This window comes from Juglans regia, chromosome 12 (assembly GCF_001411555.2).
Source record: "Juglans regia cultivar Chandler chromosome 12, Walnut 2.0, whole genome shotgun sequence".
NCBI classification, from domain to species: Eukaryota; Viridiplantae; Streptophyta; class Magnoliopsida; order Fagales; family Juglandaceae; genus Juglans; species Juglans regia.
In genome coordinates this window covers 3,581,084-3,599,625 of record NC_049912.1, presented here as the reverse complement: position 1 = coordinate 3,599,625, position 18,542 = coordinate 3,581,084, and the positions used below count along the sequence as shown (strand labels likewise).

The following is an 18,542-nucleotide window of genomic DNA, read 5'->3' as shown; positions in this document are numbered from 1 at the left end:
GAGGCAGGCAAATATCTAATGGAAGAAAACATTTATTTGAAAGTTTGTTTATCAACTAACATATAAAAAGTATCTGTATTATAGAGCAACTAATGTATTTACGTACCGATTTGTAGAGCCATCTCCTCCATGAACTTGCGCATTCCCCTCTCTAAGGAAAACAAGGGCTCTAAAACAAGTTTCTACCTGCAACTATTATAGACAATAACAGGTGAACACATCTTGCCCATAAAAAGTCAGTTCCTGCATCATTGATCTACAAGGGTGCAGTGCCTATTTAGCGTTGCGGTTTGGCCACAAAGTTGTTATGGGCACACGAGGAACAACATGATCAGGAGTTAGTTTGTAATGAGAAAGAAGAAGGCAAATCGCGGCATTGAGGAGTTCGTGAAACGGAGCATTTTAATTCTAGTATGTGTTAGTTAAACGGCGTGTTTTGTGTTGTATAGGGAACATTAGGAAACGGGGCATTTTAATCTTCGTTTTAGTCTTGCTTTGTAATTCTTTCTATTGGTATAAAAGGGGTGGGAGACGATGATCAAACTATCTAGGAAGTTTATGATCAAATGTACAGTGGAGGCCGGATTTTCCTTGAATTAAATCCCAATTCTTGATTTAATAAGAAGCTCAAGATCATCCATTCTTTCGCTTTTCTTGTTCTATTTTTCAATTCTCAAGAAGATACATAGCAATTGGTATAAAAAAGGATGATCCTCTCATGGTGGAAGGCATGCGTTCCACGGTGGCACTGAAGGCGCATTAGGAGAGCACCCAGCAGTAGCAGGAGGCAAATATAGAGGCAGCTAGATGATCAACATCTGACGATTCAAACCATTACAGACAGGTTAGACAATGAATGACACGATTCATACTTTGATTGAACATCACCCTGTTCATCCTTCTGGGAAAGTAATTCAAGACTTGTAGGTAGTAGTCCAAGAAGATAGAAACTTGTTACCAAGGGGGTTACGTTTAGAATTTCTCCATTTCGATGGGAGTAATCCTGTAGGATGGATTTTTAAGGTAACCCAATATTTCGAATTTCATCAAACACTTCTAAATAAGAGGTTGTTAATGGTCTCATACCATATGGAAGGTGAGTCCTTAATTTAGTATTGAGATGCGGCAGATGGGAGACAACTCACGGGCGCCAGGGGGGAGTCATTTTATAAAAGCCTTATAGATCATGTTTGGTTCAACGACTTATGATGATCCCATTGAAGAAGCTTTAATTAGGCTTAAGCAGACATCCATAGTGACTACCTATAAAGCCCAGTTTGAGATCCTTTCTAATAGGTTGAAAGGGTCTTAGAAGGACATAAATTGAGTTTTTTTTTAATGGACTCAAGGATGGAATCCGATTGCCAATAAGGATGCTCAATCCCATCAACTTAACTGTTCCATTTGGCTTGGCCAAGATCCAAGAGGAATTCATTTGGAGTTTTAGGAAAGCCTTAAGATCAGCAATGGTTGTTAGTGGTAATCAATCTTATAGGGCTGGTGAGGATTTAGGGAGGAGGTTTCATAAGAGTAATGTTCAAAAAAGAAGATTTATTTCTCACAAATGGATGTAAAAAAAATAAGGAAGGGGCTGTGTTGTCATTGTGAGGAGAAGAACCTAACCCATGTTTGCAAAAATCTAAAGGTGTATCTCTTACAAGTGGAAGATAATGTAGTACATGAAGAAGTAGCACGAGAAAGTTGTTACATGGCTTCGGAGATGGTTAATTGAAGGAGAGGAAAATGGGAGTTTTTAGGGCTCTGGAAGAGAGAGGCAGTAGTTGAGAAGAAGTGAAGACTTCGCATGATTTGAATGAAGAAGAACTAGGGTTCGGGAGGAACATTATCTTGGAGTTGAAACGGTGTCGTAAGGAATAAGTGTTAAATGGCATAGCAATAGGTTTCATTAAATGCACAACTTTACTCACTTTATTACTACAGTGTTTCTACAAAAGACAAGGAAAGGGTAATTTTGTAATTACAGTAAGGGGTTGTTAAAGCCCACGCAGGGGAGGTAGTCTGGCATATCTGACAAGTCTGTTATTGCTTTTGTAATTTCTCTCTGGAGGAAGGAGTAGCTTCGAACACACTCCAGCGTATGAATTCTCTATTTCCTCTCTGTGTTGTCCCTTTCATCTTTCTTACATCATAACCAGAGTACATCATTTACATGTAAAATCACAAGCAGAATCATAACAAAAATAGTGTTGATCATGAGATACCAAGGGAAGGCACAATAGAAACACAAGAAGAAAACTTAGAAATTTCAATGCATGCAATTTTTGGCTCTCCTAGTCCTAATACTATGAGGTTAATGGGGGTGATCAAGGCACAGTCAGCAATAATATTGGTAGATTCAGAAAGCACATGCAATTTCTTGGACCCTTTGGTTGCACAACTGGCAAGGTTGAGAATTGAATAGGGTTCTAAGTTGCAAGTGAAAGGCCCAATTGTGAGAAGCTATTGAGAAAGGATAAATGTGAAGAGACCAATGTTAAGATTCAGGGCCAATTGGAATTGTCGAAAGAATTTCCTAAAAGAGACGAAAGAGAAATTTCTTTGGGATTAGCCTCTGTGGGCACTGCAGCCAACTCTTCCACCTTCGCTACCCTTCTTATGCCCTCCTCCGCAAGTTTTTCGTGGACACCGCCACTGTTTCTTCCACCTCTACTGCACTTTCTTCTTCTTTTAGCACAGTTTGGTCTTCAACAACTACTGAGTTTTGTTTCCTAACCTTTAATCTCACTAATTTCTCCATAATAGAATATCGATTCGGAATAATATTGTTCTGCTTTACCACCCAATGAGGCAACATATCTGTCAACTCGTTCAAGTTATTTTTAAGCTCCTAAAGACTCTTTACATTAGAGTTTATCCCCCGTTGTAGATCTTCTTCTTGCGACTCGAAAAATATTTTGTCTTCCATAAATCATCGGCTCTAGATACCAATTGTTAGAATCTTATGATTGCTGTTATAATAAGGAAGAAGATGGAAATGAAAGCTACGGCTACTGCAATAGAAAAAGAGGCACACTAGATGTTTGATAATATGCTAGAAAGACATTGTATTGCTACAACAGTGCTTTTAGGGCTCCCAAACCTCCTCACAAAATTTTTCAACAATATTCTAGATGCCCTTTCTTTCTTCTTCCCTCCTCTATATATTTCTCCCCATGCTCTTACTCACGTACCTCTCTCTTAAAAGAAATACGAAAGAACTAAAATAACAGGTAAAACACTATTACATGACAGCCACTTAAAACGTACAGCATCACTAAACATACACAGCATAAAAGAAACCACTACAGCACGCCTAAGCTAAGTAAAATAAAACAAAACGCATAGCATCAACTACTTCCAAAACGGACAGCTTCAAACACAAATAAAATGCTGCGTCTTATTTCTTCAACCCAAACGACACCGTCACAGTCAGACACGACGCTTGAAAACCGCTAAAGATGATCTCCAGGGGGAAGGTCACAAGCTCAAATGCTCAACAGAGGTGAAGATTCCCCCCCCCCCCAGTTAAGATATGATTTTGTAAGCTTCTAAGCTTCTGTGCTTCATTTTTCTTCAGAAATTTAGCCTCTTATGTTTCTTTTTCTTTCCTGAAATTTGGTTGGTGACAATTTGCGAATTGTGTTATCTTACAGTATCATGTATATAAGGGGCTGTGATAAGGTCGTGTGGTTTTTATGGGAACAGAAATTCGGTTCGAGTGTTAGTTTGATTTCGATATTTTCACTAAAAGCTTCGATAGATTGGATTGAACAATGCCTAACTGCCAATTCAGGTTTTGAAGTCCGAACAAACAACTAAGTTGCAAATCATCTTTAGTTAGTGATATGGAAGCTTGTATGGGTTTCTTGGATCGGCTCGACCCCGACATATTGTTGAAGATTTTTACGTATGTGGATGATCCATATGATCTTGTCCGTGTCAGTTCTGTCTCACGGTCTTGGCGACATTTTGGTGAGCTGAAACTGTTTATTTTATTCATTTCTGAACGTGATAGACTCAATTTATATTGCTCATAACCCCAATTTATTTAATGGTCCAAGTTATTCAAATAGGTTTTTCTCTTCAGTTAGTGATTTTAGCAGAAACTCTACTAAATGGAATCATATCAATAACATAAGTTCATATTTATGTGAAAAAAATTGGTAGTACTTGTTATTTTGCTCAAGTATAAATGAACCATTCGCTCATTTGAGGCCTTGTTAAGTAGGTGATGTGTGCTAAATTAGGAGTGGGGACATTTTAGTGAGGTGTAAGATGGTGGACAGCAGATGGATAAAGGGTGTTATAATTTTTACTGAACTAGAGTAGGAGAGGAGACATTTTGGTGAAGGTGTAAGATGTTGGAGAGCATGGTAATGGGTGGTATAATTTTTACTTGATAGGATAACACTTGGTTATCACTCATGAGGGGAAAAGGAAAGAAAAGAAATTGAGAGCCAGTCTTTCCCTCTGCCCATAGAGTTGTCTGATTTCAGGTTTAACATGGTAGGTAGCATGTTATGTTGTGTTACGCTTAGGATGAGATCCTTTGGTTGATATTTAATATTTCTTTCAGTTCTTGTGTTTCATCAATTTGATAGTTCAAGAACTCTGTTAGTTCTGTGTTAAATACATGCTCAGTCCCTATGTGATTGAACTGAGAGGTTTGAACTCAATGATCTGCAGTGATTGCAAATGGTCTTTGGAAGCAGTTATGCTTGAGAAAGTTTTCTCAGTTATCTAGAGTTACCCATATTGTTGAATTGAACAAATGCTGGGCAGTAGGGGCTGTAGAAGTTGGATCTAGCCATTCGAAGGAATGGGAATATTTGGAAAGGGATGATAGGGCCTATGCCCTTTTAGCTCGAGCTTCTACAACATTTATTGATAGGGATTGCATTTCAAAAGCAATTAGTGCATCCAGCACTGATAATTATCCAGAGGAAAGTATTTATAATACTCTCAATCCAGCAGATACTTCATACTGGTCAAGTAAAGGACAAAGTAATCCTGCGGTGCCTGAGACACTAGTATACAAATTGGCTGATGACTTCTGTGTTATTACTGAAATCAATTTACGCCCTTTCCAAGGTATTTTGTTGATGTAAACTATGCACTCTTCCTCTTTGTATTGACTTTTAAGCATCTTTCGATGATGGTGATGTGATATGTTAATTTGTCCAGTTTACTTTCACGAGGGTTTACCAATATATTCGGCCAAATCTGTGCGCTTCCGAATGGGACATCCCAAAAGCCCCACAGATTCAGGGAATGATCTCCTTGGTTACTCATTACCTGATTCTGTTGATGACAAGTTCATATGGACCTACACTTCACAAGAATTTCCAATGGCTCAGGTGTGTTTTAGTACTACTTTCTTTACTTTATAATGTTTTTTCAATTCCGTTTTGGTTTCTGAGGTGACGGGATTGTTAGGGATTTGGGGTGTTTACTTCATTACAAGCATTAAGGAGCTCAAGTGCAATCTTTTGCAGGCATTGCCCTGTTATCACATAGTTTAAAAACTGGAATTTGCTTGACAGCAAAAGTTAAAAAGGCAATATTTCTTCTTCTGCAAAAGCTGATTTGCCTTTGATTTTAGCATGAAGATAGCAAAAGCTTGTTATAGTATAACCACTTTTGAGCACCTAAACTTCCCTGAGCTTGAAACCAGCAGCAATAAAAGTCACATTAAGAGTCCTTCCATGGTGACTGCCCTCCTCTTATGAAAAATACCCTCCCAAACTTATCCAAAGAATAAGAACCAATTTTCATTTGAGGGAAGTGGATGGGTCTAAGATAACATAGGAGCAAACGAGTTAAGATTTGTGTGATTATGCTCATAGACATTTTCTAAAGTTTTTCAGTTTTAAAGATTACTTGGGCTTATAATAAAGTTCTGTAGTCACTTTCACTTTCTTGTAGTTTACCATGTTCTGTCTGCAATCCTTATCTGAATAATGTAATTTTTCTCTTGATCTTATTATCGTTTTACAAAAATTTCTTTAATGACTTTCTCATGAACAGGAGAGTCACTTGCAGAAGTTCAGGCTTCCAGAACCTGTTCTTTGTGTTGGTGGAATTTTGCAGATTGAGCTGCTTGGTAGGGTTCAGAGATGTGAAATTGATGGCTTATACTATATCTGGTTTGTTCATATTACTCCTTTTACATGAGCCTTATTATTAGTCATTTGCAATTATGCTATGGAGGGCTTGCTAAGCCCATGAAATGCTAATTTTCCTTCCTTGCTATGTACAAATAAGATCTGTTATATACAACCGTGTATAGCTTAAACAAGTAAAAAAACGGAGTATTCAAATAGTGTTTTGTGTGATCTCATTTCCTTTGGTTCATAGAAATAATTTTTGTGAATAAGTATCTTTCCTATCACAAGTTGGTTTCTTGGCTTCCCTCCACCTATTTGGCATATATCTGTCGAGTAATTCTAGGTATAAGCCTCAAATAGACAAGCTTCATACAAGCCATTTGTAAAAAAGTGAGTCTCACTAATAAAGAATAGTTTTTTTACACTTTTTTTTTAAGTGGGGTCCACTTCTTTACAAGAGCTTGTATGGGGCTTGTCTATTTGGAGCTTGTACAAATCATTTCTCATATCTAAAAATCTTAGATATTTATTTTCTTCCACATGTTGAGAGTTTTTAGTAAAAGCCACGCTTTTGTTAATATAATTTTATTATTTATCTTTATTTTTACATTCCTTTTTAATACTTTATCTTAATATTAGCATAAGCTTACTCCCCCCTCCCCCCCAAAAAGCATATCAGCCTAAGCTTTTATCAGAATGGCTGGGGCTCGACTAAACTGACACATGCCTAAAACTAGGTTCTGTGGGTTTCTTCTAATGCTTGTACATCCAGCCTTGCCCTCACAAATATCTTACTTAATGAACTTGGATGTGGATCTTACTAAAGGAAAATGATAGACATACAACCCTTTTACAATCTTTTATACAACTATATTTTAAATTATGGGTATTTTTGTAAAGTAACTTATAAAAAGTAACATCACTTTACATAAATACCCTCATTTTAAAACATGATTGTATAAAAAGTTGTAAAAATAGTTGTACATGTATCGTTACTCAAAATGTCGAGGCAAACCTTCAAAGTGATATCGGATGTTCCAATCCCTTTGATCCGCTAGCAAGACTAAAGACAGGAAGTTGTTGAATGTAGTTTTGATACGCTTTATTGTAAATTGCAGCATATCTTTTGTTCAAGTTTTGGGGAGGCCCTTATCTCCTGCGTTGGGTGTAGAAATTCTTGAACCATGTGGGAAGTTTGTCTTGAAGATTAAGAATGAGAGGCCATTTGAGTTACAGGCCCAATCAAATCATACCGTCACCGGTTCAGTTGCAGAGGCATCTTAGAGATTTGCAGCATATTTCAGATATTGACAATATATATGTTGCAGGGAAATGGATATTTAGCTGTTAATATTGATGAATCTGAAATGGATGAGGGTGAAGAGGAATATCTTCTCTGAATTTGTTGTATGTCTCTCCCCCTTTACATATGAAGAGGATTAAAAGCCCTTTATGTAGAGTATATGGGTGTAGAAATTTAATAACCTTCATTGATTTCACTAAACCCTAATTCTTCCAAAACCATCCTGAGAAATCAGCACCCCAGCTGATTCGAATCATGCTCACTGTAGCATTCCAGCCACATCTTATGTTCTACGTGTTTCACTCATAAGGGTTTTACTCTTGTTTATGCAGAAATTTCCAGAATGCTTGCTCCTATATAGGGATATAAAATACTATCATGCATCATAGATCGACAAGTATGTCTAATTACAAGTAAATCCACGGTATACAATAAGCCGACATAATCGTGCAGTTAGGTCGAGGATGAGATTGCAAAGATTACACTGCTTGTGGGCAAATTGCTTAAAGCTCATACCAAGTTTTGATCTCATACAAGTCTAAATAATTATTTAGACAACATTGAAGCTCATTGAGGAGATGTTTGTTTCTCTTCTCATGGTGCCTTGGACTTGGCTGGCGATGGAAGCAACTGCATAGCAGTAACCAGAAGTCTAAATTAGCAAAAATATGGATGATTTGCAATCACTAATTGCAGAGAAGCTTTGCAATCTGTTTATGCCATTGAAATCAGACCTTGCTCCTCCATTGAAAAAGGCTAATAAAAGCTAAGCTTTTTTTTATCCAATCATCACCATTTTTTAAATTCATGTAATTATCTTTTAGTGTGTATATATATATTTTACAGTTGAGTTACAGCTGCCATAGTTAAACAAATGAACATGGGTTCTTGATTAGAGATTGGCCGGAAAAGAGTTGGCAAGTACCTGATAACAAGAGATAAGCGAGCTAACAAATCCAACCGCTCCGGTTACACGGGGACTAACTTTTTTGGGTGCCAATTGAAGCAGTCCAACAGCTACTACAATATCCATGCCTGCTTTGATCAGGGCCAGAGACCTCTCGTTTGATTGTTTAAGTTTGGCACGATATTGCTCATTCTGCATTCACGGATGAACAAAGAATATTGCAGAAGAGGGTAGGTTGGAACAGTAAAATGAAGTTGAAAAAAAAAAAAAAAACCTCTGATAGGCAATTCATCCTACAAGAGCACAGTAAACATACTTGATACTTATCACTGTTATTAAGATCCCTTTGCAACTTCTTCATTGATGCAGAAAGTCTTCCAAGCTCCCCAATCTGATATTAATCACTGTTATTGAGATTCATTTTCTTTTTGATCTTGTTGGGGGGACAGGGAACAGAAGCCAATGGATAAGGAAAAGTGGACCGGAACAAACCTCAACCAAAGTGCTACAAATTGAGGAACCCATCCAACAATAGAGAGAGATGCGGCCAATTAGGTCAGTCTGTTCCTTGTTCTGTAACAATCAAAATATTTACAGATGCCAATATAAAACAGCAGGAACTATGAAAGAAAGTAAATTTGCATTCCATACCTTATAAATTCCCGTTCTACCAAGCCACACAATTTGATCAAGAAACAAGAAAGTTGACAGTAATGCATTTTTGGACTGTAACAAAGCATTAAAACAGGGTCACCAAGAAGACAAGTAAGAACAACATCTTAGCTGCAGGGTGAACAATCTCAATCATACCTTTCCTAGCAAATTCAGAGGGAGGGGAGTTCCTGGTGCAGTTGGACTGATAAGAGCATGCAAGTCATTGACAAACTGTAAATTGACAGGGTGAAGCATAAGGTTTTACATAATTTAAACATGAGAAATTATACTTACAGTCGTGAGTGCGTAAGCGCCACGCAATCATTTCGAAAAAAGTGAATAAATACAAGACCCACATGATAAAAAATTAATTTTTTAATAGTAGACCCCACTCTTTTTCAAAGCGACTGCACAGCACTTGTACACTCCACGACTGTATGTAGCATTACTCTTTAAATATATTGGATAGCAAGATGAATATAATATTTCTTTGCAGCAAAGTATCTCTTTGTTTCCATTCCAGTACTATGAAAGGAAATAAATACTCAATACTCTAACACAACTTACTTCCATCCATATAATAAATAAACAGGTAGGAGAAAAAACACTCAGAAAATTCTTAGGAGTTAAGTAATAACAAAGAAGTACTAAATTATGTAACAATTCCAAACGAACTAGCCAAATAGGAAGAGTTGGTTCACATAGTAAAGGCTAACCTTGAAAAGACGGAAAACTTTCCGTGCCAAGGTGGTTGATTTGTCAACATTCTGGGCTGTACCAGGCTCTCCATTACTCAAGAATTTGGAACCATATTGTATAGCACGGCATATCTTGTCCCTGGCTTCTGCCTTGTTCAAATACAAAACAATAAGACCTAGTTCTGCCCTAGTTGCATCCAGTGTACTCATCTTTTACGCTGAATAATCCTGCAAAATCAAGGTCTGGTCAACTTCACTTTTTAGTGATCAATAAAATGAAGAATGACACTAGAAGGCATCGTTCCATGAAATAAACTCAAGCTTCAAATGTAATCATGTCAAGTGAAAATTGCAGTAATGCATAAAAAAACAGACTAGTACTATGCATCGTTTGGTTACACAGTTCATATAAGATGAAATGAGATGTTTTGTTAAAAATTAAATAAAATATTGATAGAATATAATTTTTTAATATTTTTTATTTTGAAATTTAAAAAAGTTGAATTATTTATCATATTTTGTGCAAGAGTTTATGAAAGTTAATGAGATGAGATAGTTTTGGTTATCCAAACCGGGCAGTCTCACTAAAAACTGGAGGAAGGCATGTCCCAACAAATCTTTCCACAGAAATCACTTGGCCAACCCACTGCGGGAACATTTTATACTCTTATCCAAACTCAGAAATCAATGAAAAGGCATCCAATCTTATGCAATATATGAAAACGGAAAACCAAAAACACTCCGTCATAATTAGTGATATAAATGCATGATGATTTTAGCTTTAATCCCCCACTTTAAGACAAACCCATTTGGAATATGTATTAAAGTCTGGCTAGTTGCATAGAGAAGCTAAGAAAAGGAATATATCTCAATAAATTTCAGTTTTCTTCTATTTTCCTTCATTTTTCCACAAGCCAAACAGACCATAAATCACAAAAAGATATACAAACGACTTAACTTCAACAAATAAACATGGTTGAAAAAAACACAATTTTTAACTCTAAAAAACTCACAAACAAGCTGATAAAAAACAAATATATTACATAGAAATTCAATACCCAGTTGAAAATTCAAATTTCGTGCGTGGAAACAAATCCAAATATTATATAGAAACACGAAATCTTCCATACAGAATTTGCTGCAAGTGGAGTTCTATGAAAGACCGGGGTCTTGTGAATTCTAGAGAGAGAGAGAGAGAGAGAGAGAGATACCGAAGGAAGTGCCCGATGAACTGGCCTCGAAAAGAAGAATCAACCTTCCGTCTCTATAAACCTCAGAGGCCTTTTCTCCTCCTCTTTGCTCTATGATAGGCTCTGATAAAGGCTTGCTTGGTCCTCTGCTTCCCATAACAAACAAACAAAAAAGCATCCAATTTTTCTCCCATATATCTTTTGTGGAATGTAAATTGAAGTCCCGACCCTCGGATGATCAACGTGGGACCACCTCTTCAACTCATATCTGAACCGTTTGAGTTGTGATCTTGTGGGACCAGAGATTTCTGGAGGATACATCTCGAGGAAGATAATGATTGACAGAGGATGATTTCGGCGTGTGTTACAGTTATTATGACTTATCTGGGATTTTAACACTGCTGCTGCTTGAGACAGATAATGTTGCCCAGACAAGACTACTGCGTGCATGGTAACACAGTACGACACGCAAATACCAGGAATTCCTTCGTCGATTATTGACTTTTCTTTATTATTTTTTTATCCTTGTTATCGTAAAATAACTTTATAAACCAAGAAGACTTTAAATTTTTAATTTTTTTATTTAATCATTATATAATTATTATCTAAGTATAAAAATTAATACAACTTTTATAAATTTAAGAATAAAATATAAAAAACAATTCAATTTTTTTAAACTTTAGAATAAAAATTATATTCAAACAATTTTTTAACATTATAAAAATTTTATTCAATTTTTTCTCTCTTATTTTTTAAAATTCAATAAAACATCATAACTTAAATCATTTTACTATTATTTATAAAATTATGAGATATTCTAAATGTCCAAACGAACCCTAATTAGCTGCAATATTAATAAGTTTATGAATTAATATTGGCTAATCCCATAATTATGTTTATATTTTCTTTTGATCTCTTTTTTAATCATAATTAATAGACATGTATATATATATAACAAGATATTATTCATAGTTCTTTTAATTCATTATTTTATTGCTAATTAAGATAATAAAAGATTTTCAATTGTTTAATATTGCATATGAAGATGATGAAGAAAACATTGAAAAAATGATAATTATCTAAACTGTACCTTAACTTAAAACTTACAATTACGAATACAAAGTCAATATCTCGTGTACTCTCCAAGGTTTAAAATGTTGACACTTAATTGACACGTGTCTTTGCGTAAAACTAAAATTCTTCAAGTTCCTTAAAAAAGAAGCAGTCATTTTACATGTTTATCCTTTCTTTTCTTTTTTCTTTTTTTTTTTTCATTTCATGGAAAGCATTTTGGACAGTTTAGTTTTTAGACAACGGCAGCTTAATTAGATGTTTTAGGCCTTAGAGGATGCAGTACTTGAAGTTCAAGCTACGTTATCAATATGCGTTGAAATTCGTAGTTTTCCTAAAATATTGATGGAAAACCCTCGATCGTCTGTCGTTGTGATGGAGAACCCTCAATTTCTTAACATGAGAATATTGATGAATTAGAAAGGATGAAGTAAGGACAGAAAATCACGCCGCATTAATGGCGTCGTTATCTGAACTACATACCACATTAATTGTGTCATCGTAAAGTCACGCCGCATTAAATGACTCTGACAGAAAGATCAGTATGAAGGGCACAGATTCTATAGGGACAAACACAATATGTTCCCCACCTAAACCCTGGTATAAATAGCAAGTCTAGAAGTTTTTTCTGATTTCTAGACTCTCTCATTTATTTTTACAAACTTTCAAGAGAGTTTATTGACTTTGGCATCAGAGACTACCCAGCCCCAAGGCCGCCTTCTCCCAGTTGTCATCTTCTCTATTTTCACAAGCTCAAGTTATGAAAACTTGAGTTGTCAAAACCTGGCCAAAAAGCGTGCAAAACACGACGTTAACAATACACAAATACAAATGATTTTTTTTTCATTTTCTTTTAAATATTTTTTAAACATCCTTAACCATTAAGAAAAAATATAAAAATATATAAGTTAATAGTTACATCTTAATTATTAAAGAAAAAAATAAAATAAAAATAAAATACACGAATTGACACATTTAATTAACACATTTGGAAATCATGGTATATATCTTGATGTTGGGGTCGTGTTCGTTTCTTTGATCCTTGTGTTGCAAGCATAAAAGGCCAATATACCAGTCTTTACAGAAAGTTTGATTTAATAGCATTTTGGCAGCATTCTCAGGTGAACTTTTAGGAGATAGCTGGGGTCTCATTACAAGTTTATGCGGACCTGAAACTGAAAGCAAAAATCTAAAAGCGATAATTCCACATGAGAGATCTTAACTTGTACAAAAAATCCGAAAGCAATCTTTCAAAAAATGCTCGAAATAATTCCATTTTTGCAGTCAACAAGAAAATCATAGAGCAGACAACCAATCAATCATCTTAGGGAAAAAGAGAGATTATAAACAAATAAAAGAACATTGATTGCATAGATTAGAAAGCTTGTGCATTTGGTTCATATCATCAACTACTTCGATCATTTCATATAGACAATGAAACAACGATTATAAACACTAACAAGAAAAAGAAAATAATAAAGGAGAACATTATTATACAAAAGACAGTTACAATTTTCTCTATTTCCTGCTAAACAAACTCTTTAGTTTTCCTCTTTCCAATCGCTCCAGCAGCTTCTTAGCCCCGGGGATGTCCATTCCTGTGAGCTTTTTGAGATATCCAATTGCTCCATATGAGATCATCAGTTTCTTGCATTTCTTACTGGAAGATAGAGATGCAATGCAGGAAACTGCATACTTTTTTGCAGTGTTCTGTGGACTTGGGTCGAGCAGTTGCACCAGATTCGGCACACTCTTATCATCCCTCTTAACTTCTCTACAATTCTGGGAAAGGATCATCAAGCTTGAAATTGCTTGCGCAGCAACCTCGCTAACACTGTTTGATTTAGCCTCAAGCATCTTGACAAGCAGAGGAATGCACCCGGCTTCACCTGCCAGTCTCTTCATCTCCGTCGAGGTACAAACCCGACAAATTGCCGATGCAGCAGCTTGTTGTGCGCCCAATGATCCACATTTAAGCACATGAACTAATCGGGGAAGCAAGCCAAGAGAAATCAAAATCTCCACAGAAACCGAGCCAACCAAATTCCTTAATGCCCCAACTGCAGACTCTTGGGGGAGTGGACCATCAAGATAAACCAACAGGCTCCGAACACCACCTTCTGAAACAACAGACCTCTTTAGACTGTCATTGCTGGCAGTGAGATTCTGCAAGCACTCTGCTGCATATTCTTTGGAACCCAATAAAATTCCACAATCGAGAAGATTGATCATAACCCTTATAATCCCTTCTTCGGCTAGAGTTTGTCTCACATCTGGGACAGCCGATATGTTCTTCAAAGTACAAGCAGCGGCAGCCTGTGAAACAGAATCACCAGTCCAACAGATCTCAATCAGTGGACGCACCCCACTGTGCCCAACAATTGCACGAGCTGTTTCTGTTGACATAGACAATCTCTGAAGCGAAATTGTAGCCTTCTCTTTGCCCACTGAGCTACCTGACTCAACAAGCCTAATCAGAGGGGGCAGAACTCCTTCTGAGATAAGCCAATTCTCACAACTCCCAGATTCTGCTAGCGAGCAAATTACAGTGACTGTCTTCTCCCGGATACAAGGAGATGTTGCTGTAAGCAATTGAACTAAAGCAGCAATATTGCTCCGGCCGAAAACAGCCAATACATTCTTCTCTTCCTCTTTCATTACCTCAGAAAGGCTGTCAAGTGCTCTGTGTTTCGCTTCCAAGTGCCCAATCTGAAGCCGTGCCAGTAGCTCCCTAATATTGCTATGGGTTGTAGCCTCTGGCTCAGCTGATGACACAGCTACAGATGAAGGCAAAGTAGCCTCACCAAGCACTTCAGTCTTGATCAAAAGCCAACAATCCCTCAAATTCAAGTCCAACTTCCCTGACAAAGCATCCAAGTCGCTCTGCATCCTAAGCTTCCCCTCATACTTCTCCCCTACACATAAGTCAGCTAATTCAATCGCTCCCTTCAACGTCTTCAACATGGCATGCAATTGTTCCTTGCAAAGTGCATTCTTTGAGAAGCAAGGGTGAGTTGACAAGTCCGATAAACATGCTGGGATCTGCTCCAGTTTTGACATTATCATCTTCCACCTACCAGGGAACCCTTTCACTTCCCTAGCCTTATTAAGTGCCACTGGAACAAGTTCTTGTGCATGAGATAACCAGTCTTCAGCAGACTGGCTGTCAGCTATACTTTCTTCCACCATGATCTCAAAGTCTGTTATCGATCAAATTTTTTGACAGAGCCGTGACGAATGGAATTAAGAGAACCGGAGAACTCTAAGGCCTGTAAACTAACAATTCAGATGAAAAAACACAGAAAGGAAATGATATTTGCATTAAAAAAAAAAATAGAAGGTAGTGGAGCAGTTGCAATCATAAACACATGAATTATAGATTAAGTATGCAATATAAAAATCACAGATCAAAAAGGTATAAAAAAACACACAAAAAAACAAATGGGACAACATCAAGAGTTTGGAGAATCTTGTATGATCATAGAAAACTTCTTTTCCGAAAGCAAGACCCGACCAACTAATCGAAGTACCTAAAGATGACCAACGAGTCCTTTCCACTGCTTTAGAAAGTGCTTCATTAAATGCAAACAAAAAATATCAGAATATAAAAATAAAATAAAATTGGAATTGATTACTCAAGGTATTGTCGATGAAAACGAAAGAAGTTACTTCTAACGGCTAGCCGTCAAATTACAAAGTCTTCGGCAGATTATTTCATCAAATACCAAACCAGCCCCTTTAACATATTTAGTACAACCACTATCATACTAGATAGTTAGTGCTAATACTATAGTGTTTTATGTGGCGTTTTGTGGAAAGTAAAAATTAAAGCTACAACTTTATGTGGTGAAAGGTTGGACTCTTAGCTGTATTCCCATTTTTCTCCCCAGAAATGGACCTTCCTGGTCACACACACAAACACAAAGAGACTTTCCTTTCAAGAGAAGATAGAAGTATCTATCTGCAGATGTATTCCATTGAGTGCAGTTAAATTTACTCGAAATGGAAAAACCCCACAAAAGAGGTCAAGAAAAATCAAAGCAATTAGTAAGAAAACAGTGTTTTATTTTTATTTTTCTTTTACCTCAAATTGTCTTCAATCTCCTTAACTTTTGGGGTTCTTCGACAATTAAAAGCGACCAAATCGTGCCACTCTCACTATCACTCTGCGTCAACTGGATCTGTGAGGAGAAGAACATAAAACGAAAGCAATAATGATACATAGCCCAGATAGAATTCCAAAGTATCAGAAAGCAAATTAATATCGAAAAAAAAATGATAAAAAAATCACTTTTTTCTGAGGTGAGCATCAAAGAAAGCAAGCAAGAACAGCTTCAAGAACCAACCTTTAAGACTCAGAAACCAAGAGACTTGTCCCTTTAACACAGAAAGCAACCCACTATAGCTTCATCGTCAAACCTCTCTCTCTCTTTCTCTCTGTGAAAACTGTAACTAAGAAATGCTTGTTTGTAAAAATCAGCAAACCACCATAACGTGACCAACAAACCTCCCTCTCTCTCTCTCTCTCTCTCACTAAAACAGAAACAAGTAATCCTTCTAAAATCTGCAATCAAACAACAGCTGGATCTTCAAACACTCTTTCTGACAGTCAGTCAGTCACTCACTTCCCAAAAACAGTGACCCAGAAAACAGTTTCTAAGAATAAAAAAGTAACAAGAGCTCATTTTCGTTTCGTGACGAAGAAACAGACATCAAACGGTCGAAGTCATTAAAGAAACGCAAGAAAATACATGTAGAAGAATCTCCAAGCTAGAAGAAGAGGTAGAAGAAGCCCGTGTTTGAAAAACCCATAAAGTATTCGACCATTACCGGTAGAAGACACACAGAGCCTGAGTATAACAATCACAGTCAAATTCAAAAACTTCCTCACACGGACACACGCACACACTCTCTCTCCCTCTCTCTCACTCTAGAGGAAGGAAATGTCAGACTCCGTTCCTCAGATTCGTTCGGGTGAAAAAATAACGTATTGTTTAAACCTGCCTTGTTTATTGAGAGACAGGGTTACTGTTTGGGACATTAAAGTAAAATGTCGAGAATGATGAAGATCGACGGCCACGATTGTGGTTGAGACTGAGGATCCGACCGTTCATATTGGACTAAATTTGAAATCAAATTTAATTATTTTTTGCATGTTTTTTATAATTTATTAATATGATTTATCGCAGTACTTTTTTAAATATAAAATAACTGATTTCATGAAAAAATTAATAGAGCAGATAAAAAAATCAAAAAATCTTCACAACCTCCTAACATTCAACACTCCACATTATTTTTAATTTTTATTATTTTTTTCTTTTATTAAATATTTATTATATAAATAATGAATAAATAATTTAAAAAGAATAAACTCAAAAAAAAATTAAAAAAAATATTAAAAATTTAAAAAAATATGAAGTGTGGAGTGTGGTAGAGATTGTGTAGCAATTCTCTAAAAAAAAAAGTACCTAAAAATAACGATACAGAACTCATTTGAAAGGAATACGTTTTTACGTTACCAATGTGACGAGTCGACGTGGTTGTATCCACCACGTGTGAGGTGGGGACGGCAAATGACGTTTCAAAGGTGGTGCTCAAGGTTGAGAAAAGATCCCACGTGTGAAGGAGACAGATCATGGTAAAGTGCGTTGCGAAGGTGACAACAAACTTTAGAACTTTATTATAATTTATACCATAAATTTTAGAACTTTGCTATTCTTAAATCTCACGCACTATACATCACATATTATAATTTTATTTTTTAAACAATTGAAATTTTTATACTCATTATTTATATACACATTAAGTAAGAGAAAAAAATTAAAAAAAAAAAAAAAATAGTGTGTGATTTGTGAGACTTATGAATAAATTCTTCTACCCCATTATAACATTGTACTAAATGCAAGAATAGAAAAATAAAATAAAATAAAATATGTTAAAAACAAGTATTTTCTTATCACATTAATTACCAATAGCAATGTAGATTGCATTCGACGTATTTTCTAACAAAATTATAAATTCTATGATAATAGAAAACAAATTGACTTATAAATCTGATTATCGATATATCAAATGCATCTTTGATATAGAAATCTGCAATGCTAATTTTTTATTTTTTATTTTATAATTATGATGTCTTTTACAATAAGTATGGGTGTAACCGGTCCGGTCCGGTCCGGTTTTGGATAAAATCTAGGATCAAATCGGTATGTACCGGTTTTATATTTTTCAAAATCGATTATGCACCAGTTACCCTCCTAAACCGATACTTCCGGTTTTACCGGTTTCCGGTCCGGTTTTTCGATTTTTTTTAAATGTAAATTTCACAATTTGTCATTAAAAATTTATTTATAAAAAAAAACTGATTTAAAAAAAAACTGTTTTATATTTTTATTAATATATTAGACTATATACTAGTATTAATATTAGACTATTGGTATAGTTATAAGTTATATATTAGTATTAGTTATAAACTTTTAGTGATTAGTATTAACATTTTATGTAATAATTTATAAATTATAGCAAGAAATTATTTCATATATAAATATATATGTTATATATAAAATTTCACATAAAAATTTATAATTATACATTATATATAAAACTTATATA

The 18,542-nt window shown here is 35.7% G+C and overlaps 3 protein-coding genes across 9 annotated transcripts; 1 reads left to right on the top strand and 2 right to left on the bottom strand.

Annotated features, from left to right (window-relative positions):
* Positions 1-3,366: 3,366 nt before the first annotated feature.
* LOC108998271 (F-box protein At4g00755-like) lies at positions 3,367-8,043 on the top strand. 6 transcript variants are annotated; one of them, XM_018974783.2, is made up of 6 exons: positions 3,367-3,502; positions 3,794-3,972; positions 4,687-5,091; positions 5,185-5,357; positions 6,028-6,146; positions 7,226-8,043. In XM_018974783.2, exons 2-6 carry the CDS (start codon positions 3,846-3,848, stop codon positions 7,389-7,391), a joined length of 990 nt encoding a protein of 329 aa, XP_018830328.1. In that variant the 5' UTR covers positions 3,367-3,502; positions 3,794-3,845; the 3' UTR covers positions 7,392-8,043. The 6 variants fall into 6 exon arrangements, with proteins under 6 accessions (XP_018830328.1, XP_035539453.1, XP_018830327.1 ...); XM_035683560.1 differs by having other exon boundaries at positions 3,654-3,972; XM_018974782.2 differs by having other exon boundaries at positions 3,367-3,540.
* On the bottom strand, positions 7,769-11,028 carry LOC108998272 (peroxisomal membrane protein 11C). The gene is made up of 8 exons (XM_018974785.2): positions 10,881-11,028; positions 9,688-9,897; positions 9,128-9,202; positions 8,969-9,043; positions 8,810-8,890; positions 8,634-8,708; positions 8,336-8,509; positions 7,769-8,040 (listed from the first exon to the last, which is right to left on the bottom strand). The coding sequence occupies exons 2-8, from the start codon at positions 9,877-9,879 to the stop codon at positions 8,005-8,007; spliced, it is 708 nt and encodes a 235-aa protein (XP_018830330.1). The 5' UTR covers positions 9,880-9,897; positions 10,881-11,028; the 3' UTR covers positions 7,769-8,004.
* Positions 11,029-13,330: 2,302 nt separating this feature from the next.
* On the bottom strand, positions 13,331-16,891 carry LOC108998213 (protein CELLULOSE SYNTHASE INTERACTIVE 3-like). Of its 2 annotated transcripts, none has more exons than XM_018974715.2 (3): positions 16,277-16,891; positions 16,015-16,111; positions 13,331-15,206 (listed from the first exon to the last, which is right to left on the bottom strand). In XM_018974715.2, the coding sequence occupies exon 3, from the start codon at positions 15,117-15,119 to the stop codon at positions 13,449-13,451; it is 1,671 nt and encodes a 556-aa protein (XP_018830260.2). In that variant the 5' UTR covers positions 15,120-15,206; positions 16,015-16,111; positions 16,277-16,891; the 3' UTR covers positions 13,331-13,448. The 2 variants fall into 2 exon arrangements, with proteins under 2 accessions (XP_018830260.2, XP_018830259.2); XM_018974714.2 differs by having other exon boundaries at positions 13,331-15,199.
* Positions 16,892-18,542: the final 1,651 nt, after the last annotated feature.

Bases quoted from the DNA above. Each gene is read 5' to 3' on its own strand.
- LOC108998271 (XM_018974783.2), top strand. From the start codon at position 3,846: ATGGAAGCTTGTATGGGTTTCTTGGATCGGCTCGACCCCGACATATTG. The intron at 5,358-6,027 runs GTGTGTTTTAGT...TCTCATGAACAG, and splicing joins AAGAATTTCCAATGGCTCAG to GAGAGTCACTTGCAGAAGTT. The intron at 6,147-7,225 runs GTTTGTTCATAT...TGTAAATTGCAG, and splicing joins GATGGCTTATACTATATCTG to CATATCTTTTGTTCAAGTTT.
- LOC108998272 (XM_018974785.2), bottom strand. From the start codon at position 9,879: ATGAGTACACTGGATGCAACTAGGGCAGAACTAGGTCTTATTGTTTTG. The intron at 9,044-9,127 runs GTATGATTGAGA...GCTTTGTTACAG, and splicing joins CTCTGAATTTGCTAGGAAAG to TCCAAAAATGCATTACTGTC. The intron at 8,891-8,968 runs GTATGGAATGCA...TGATTGTTACAG, and splicing joins GTAGAACGGGAATTTATAAG to AACAAGGAACAGACTGACCT.
- LOC108998213 (XM_018974715.2), bottom strand. From the start codon at position 15,119: ATGGTGGAAGAAAGTATAGCTGACAGCCAGTCTGCTGAAGACTGGTTA.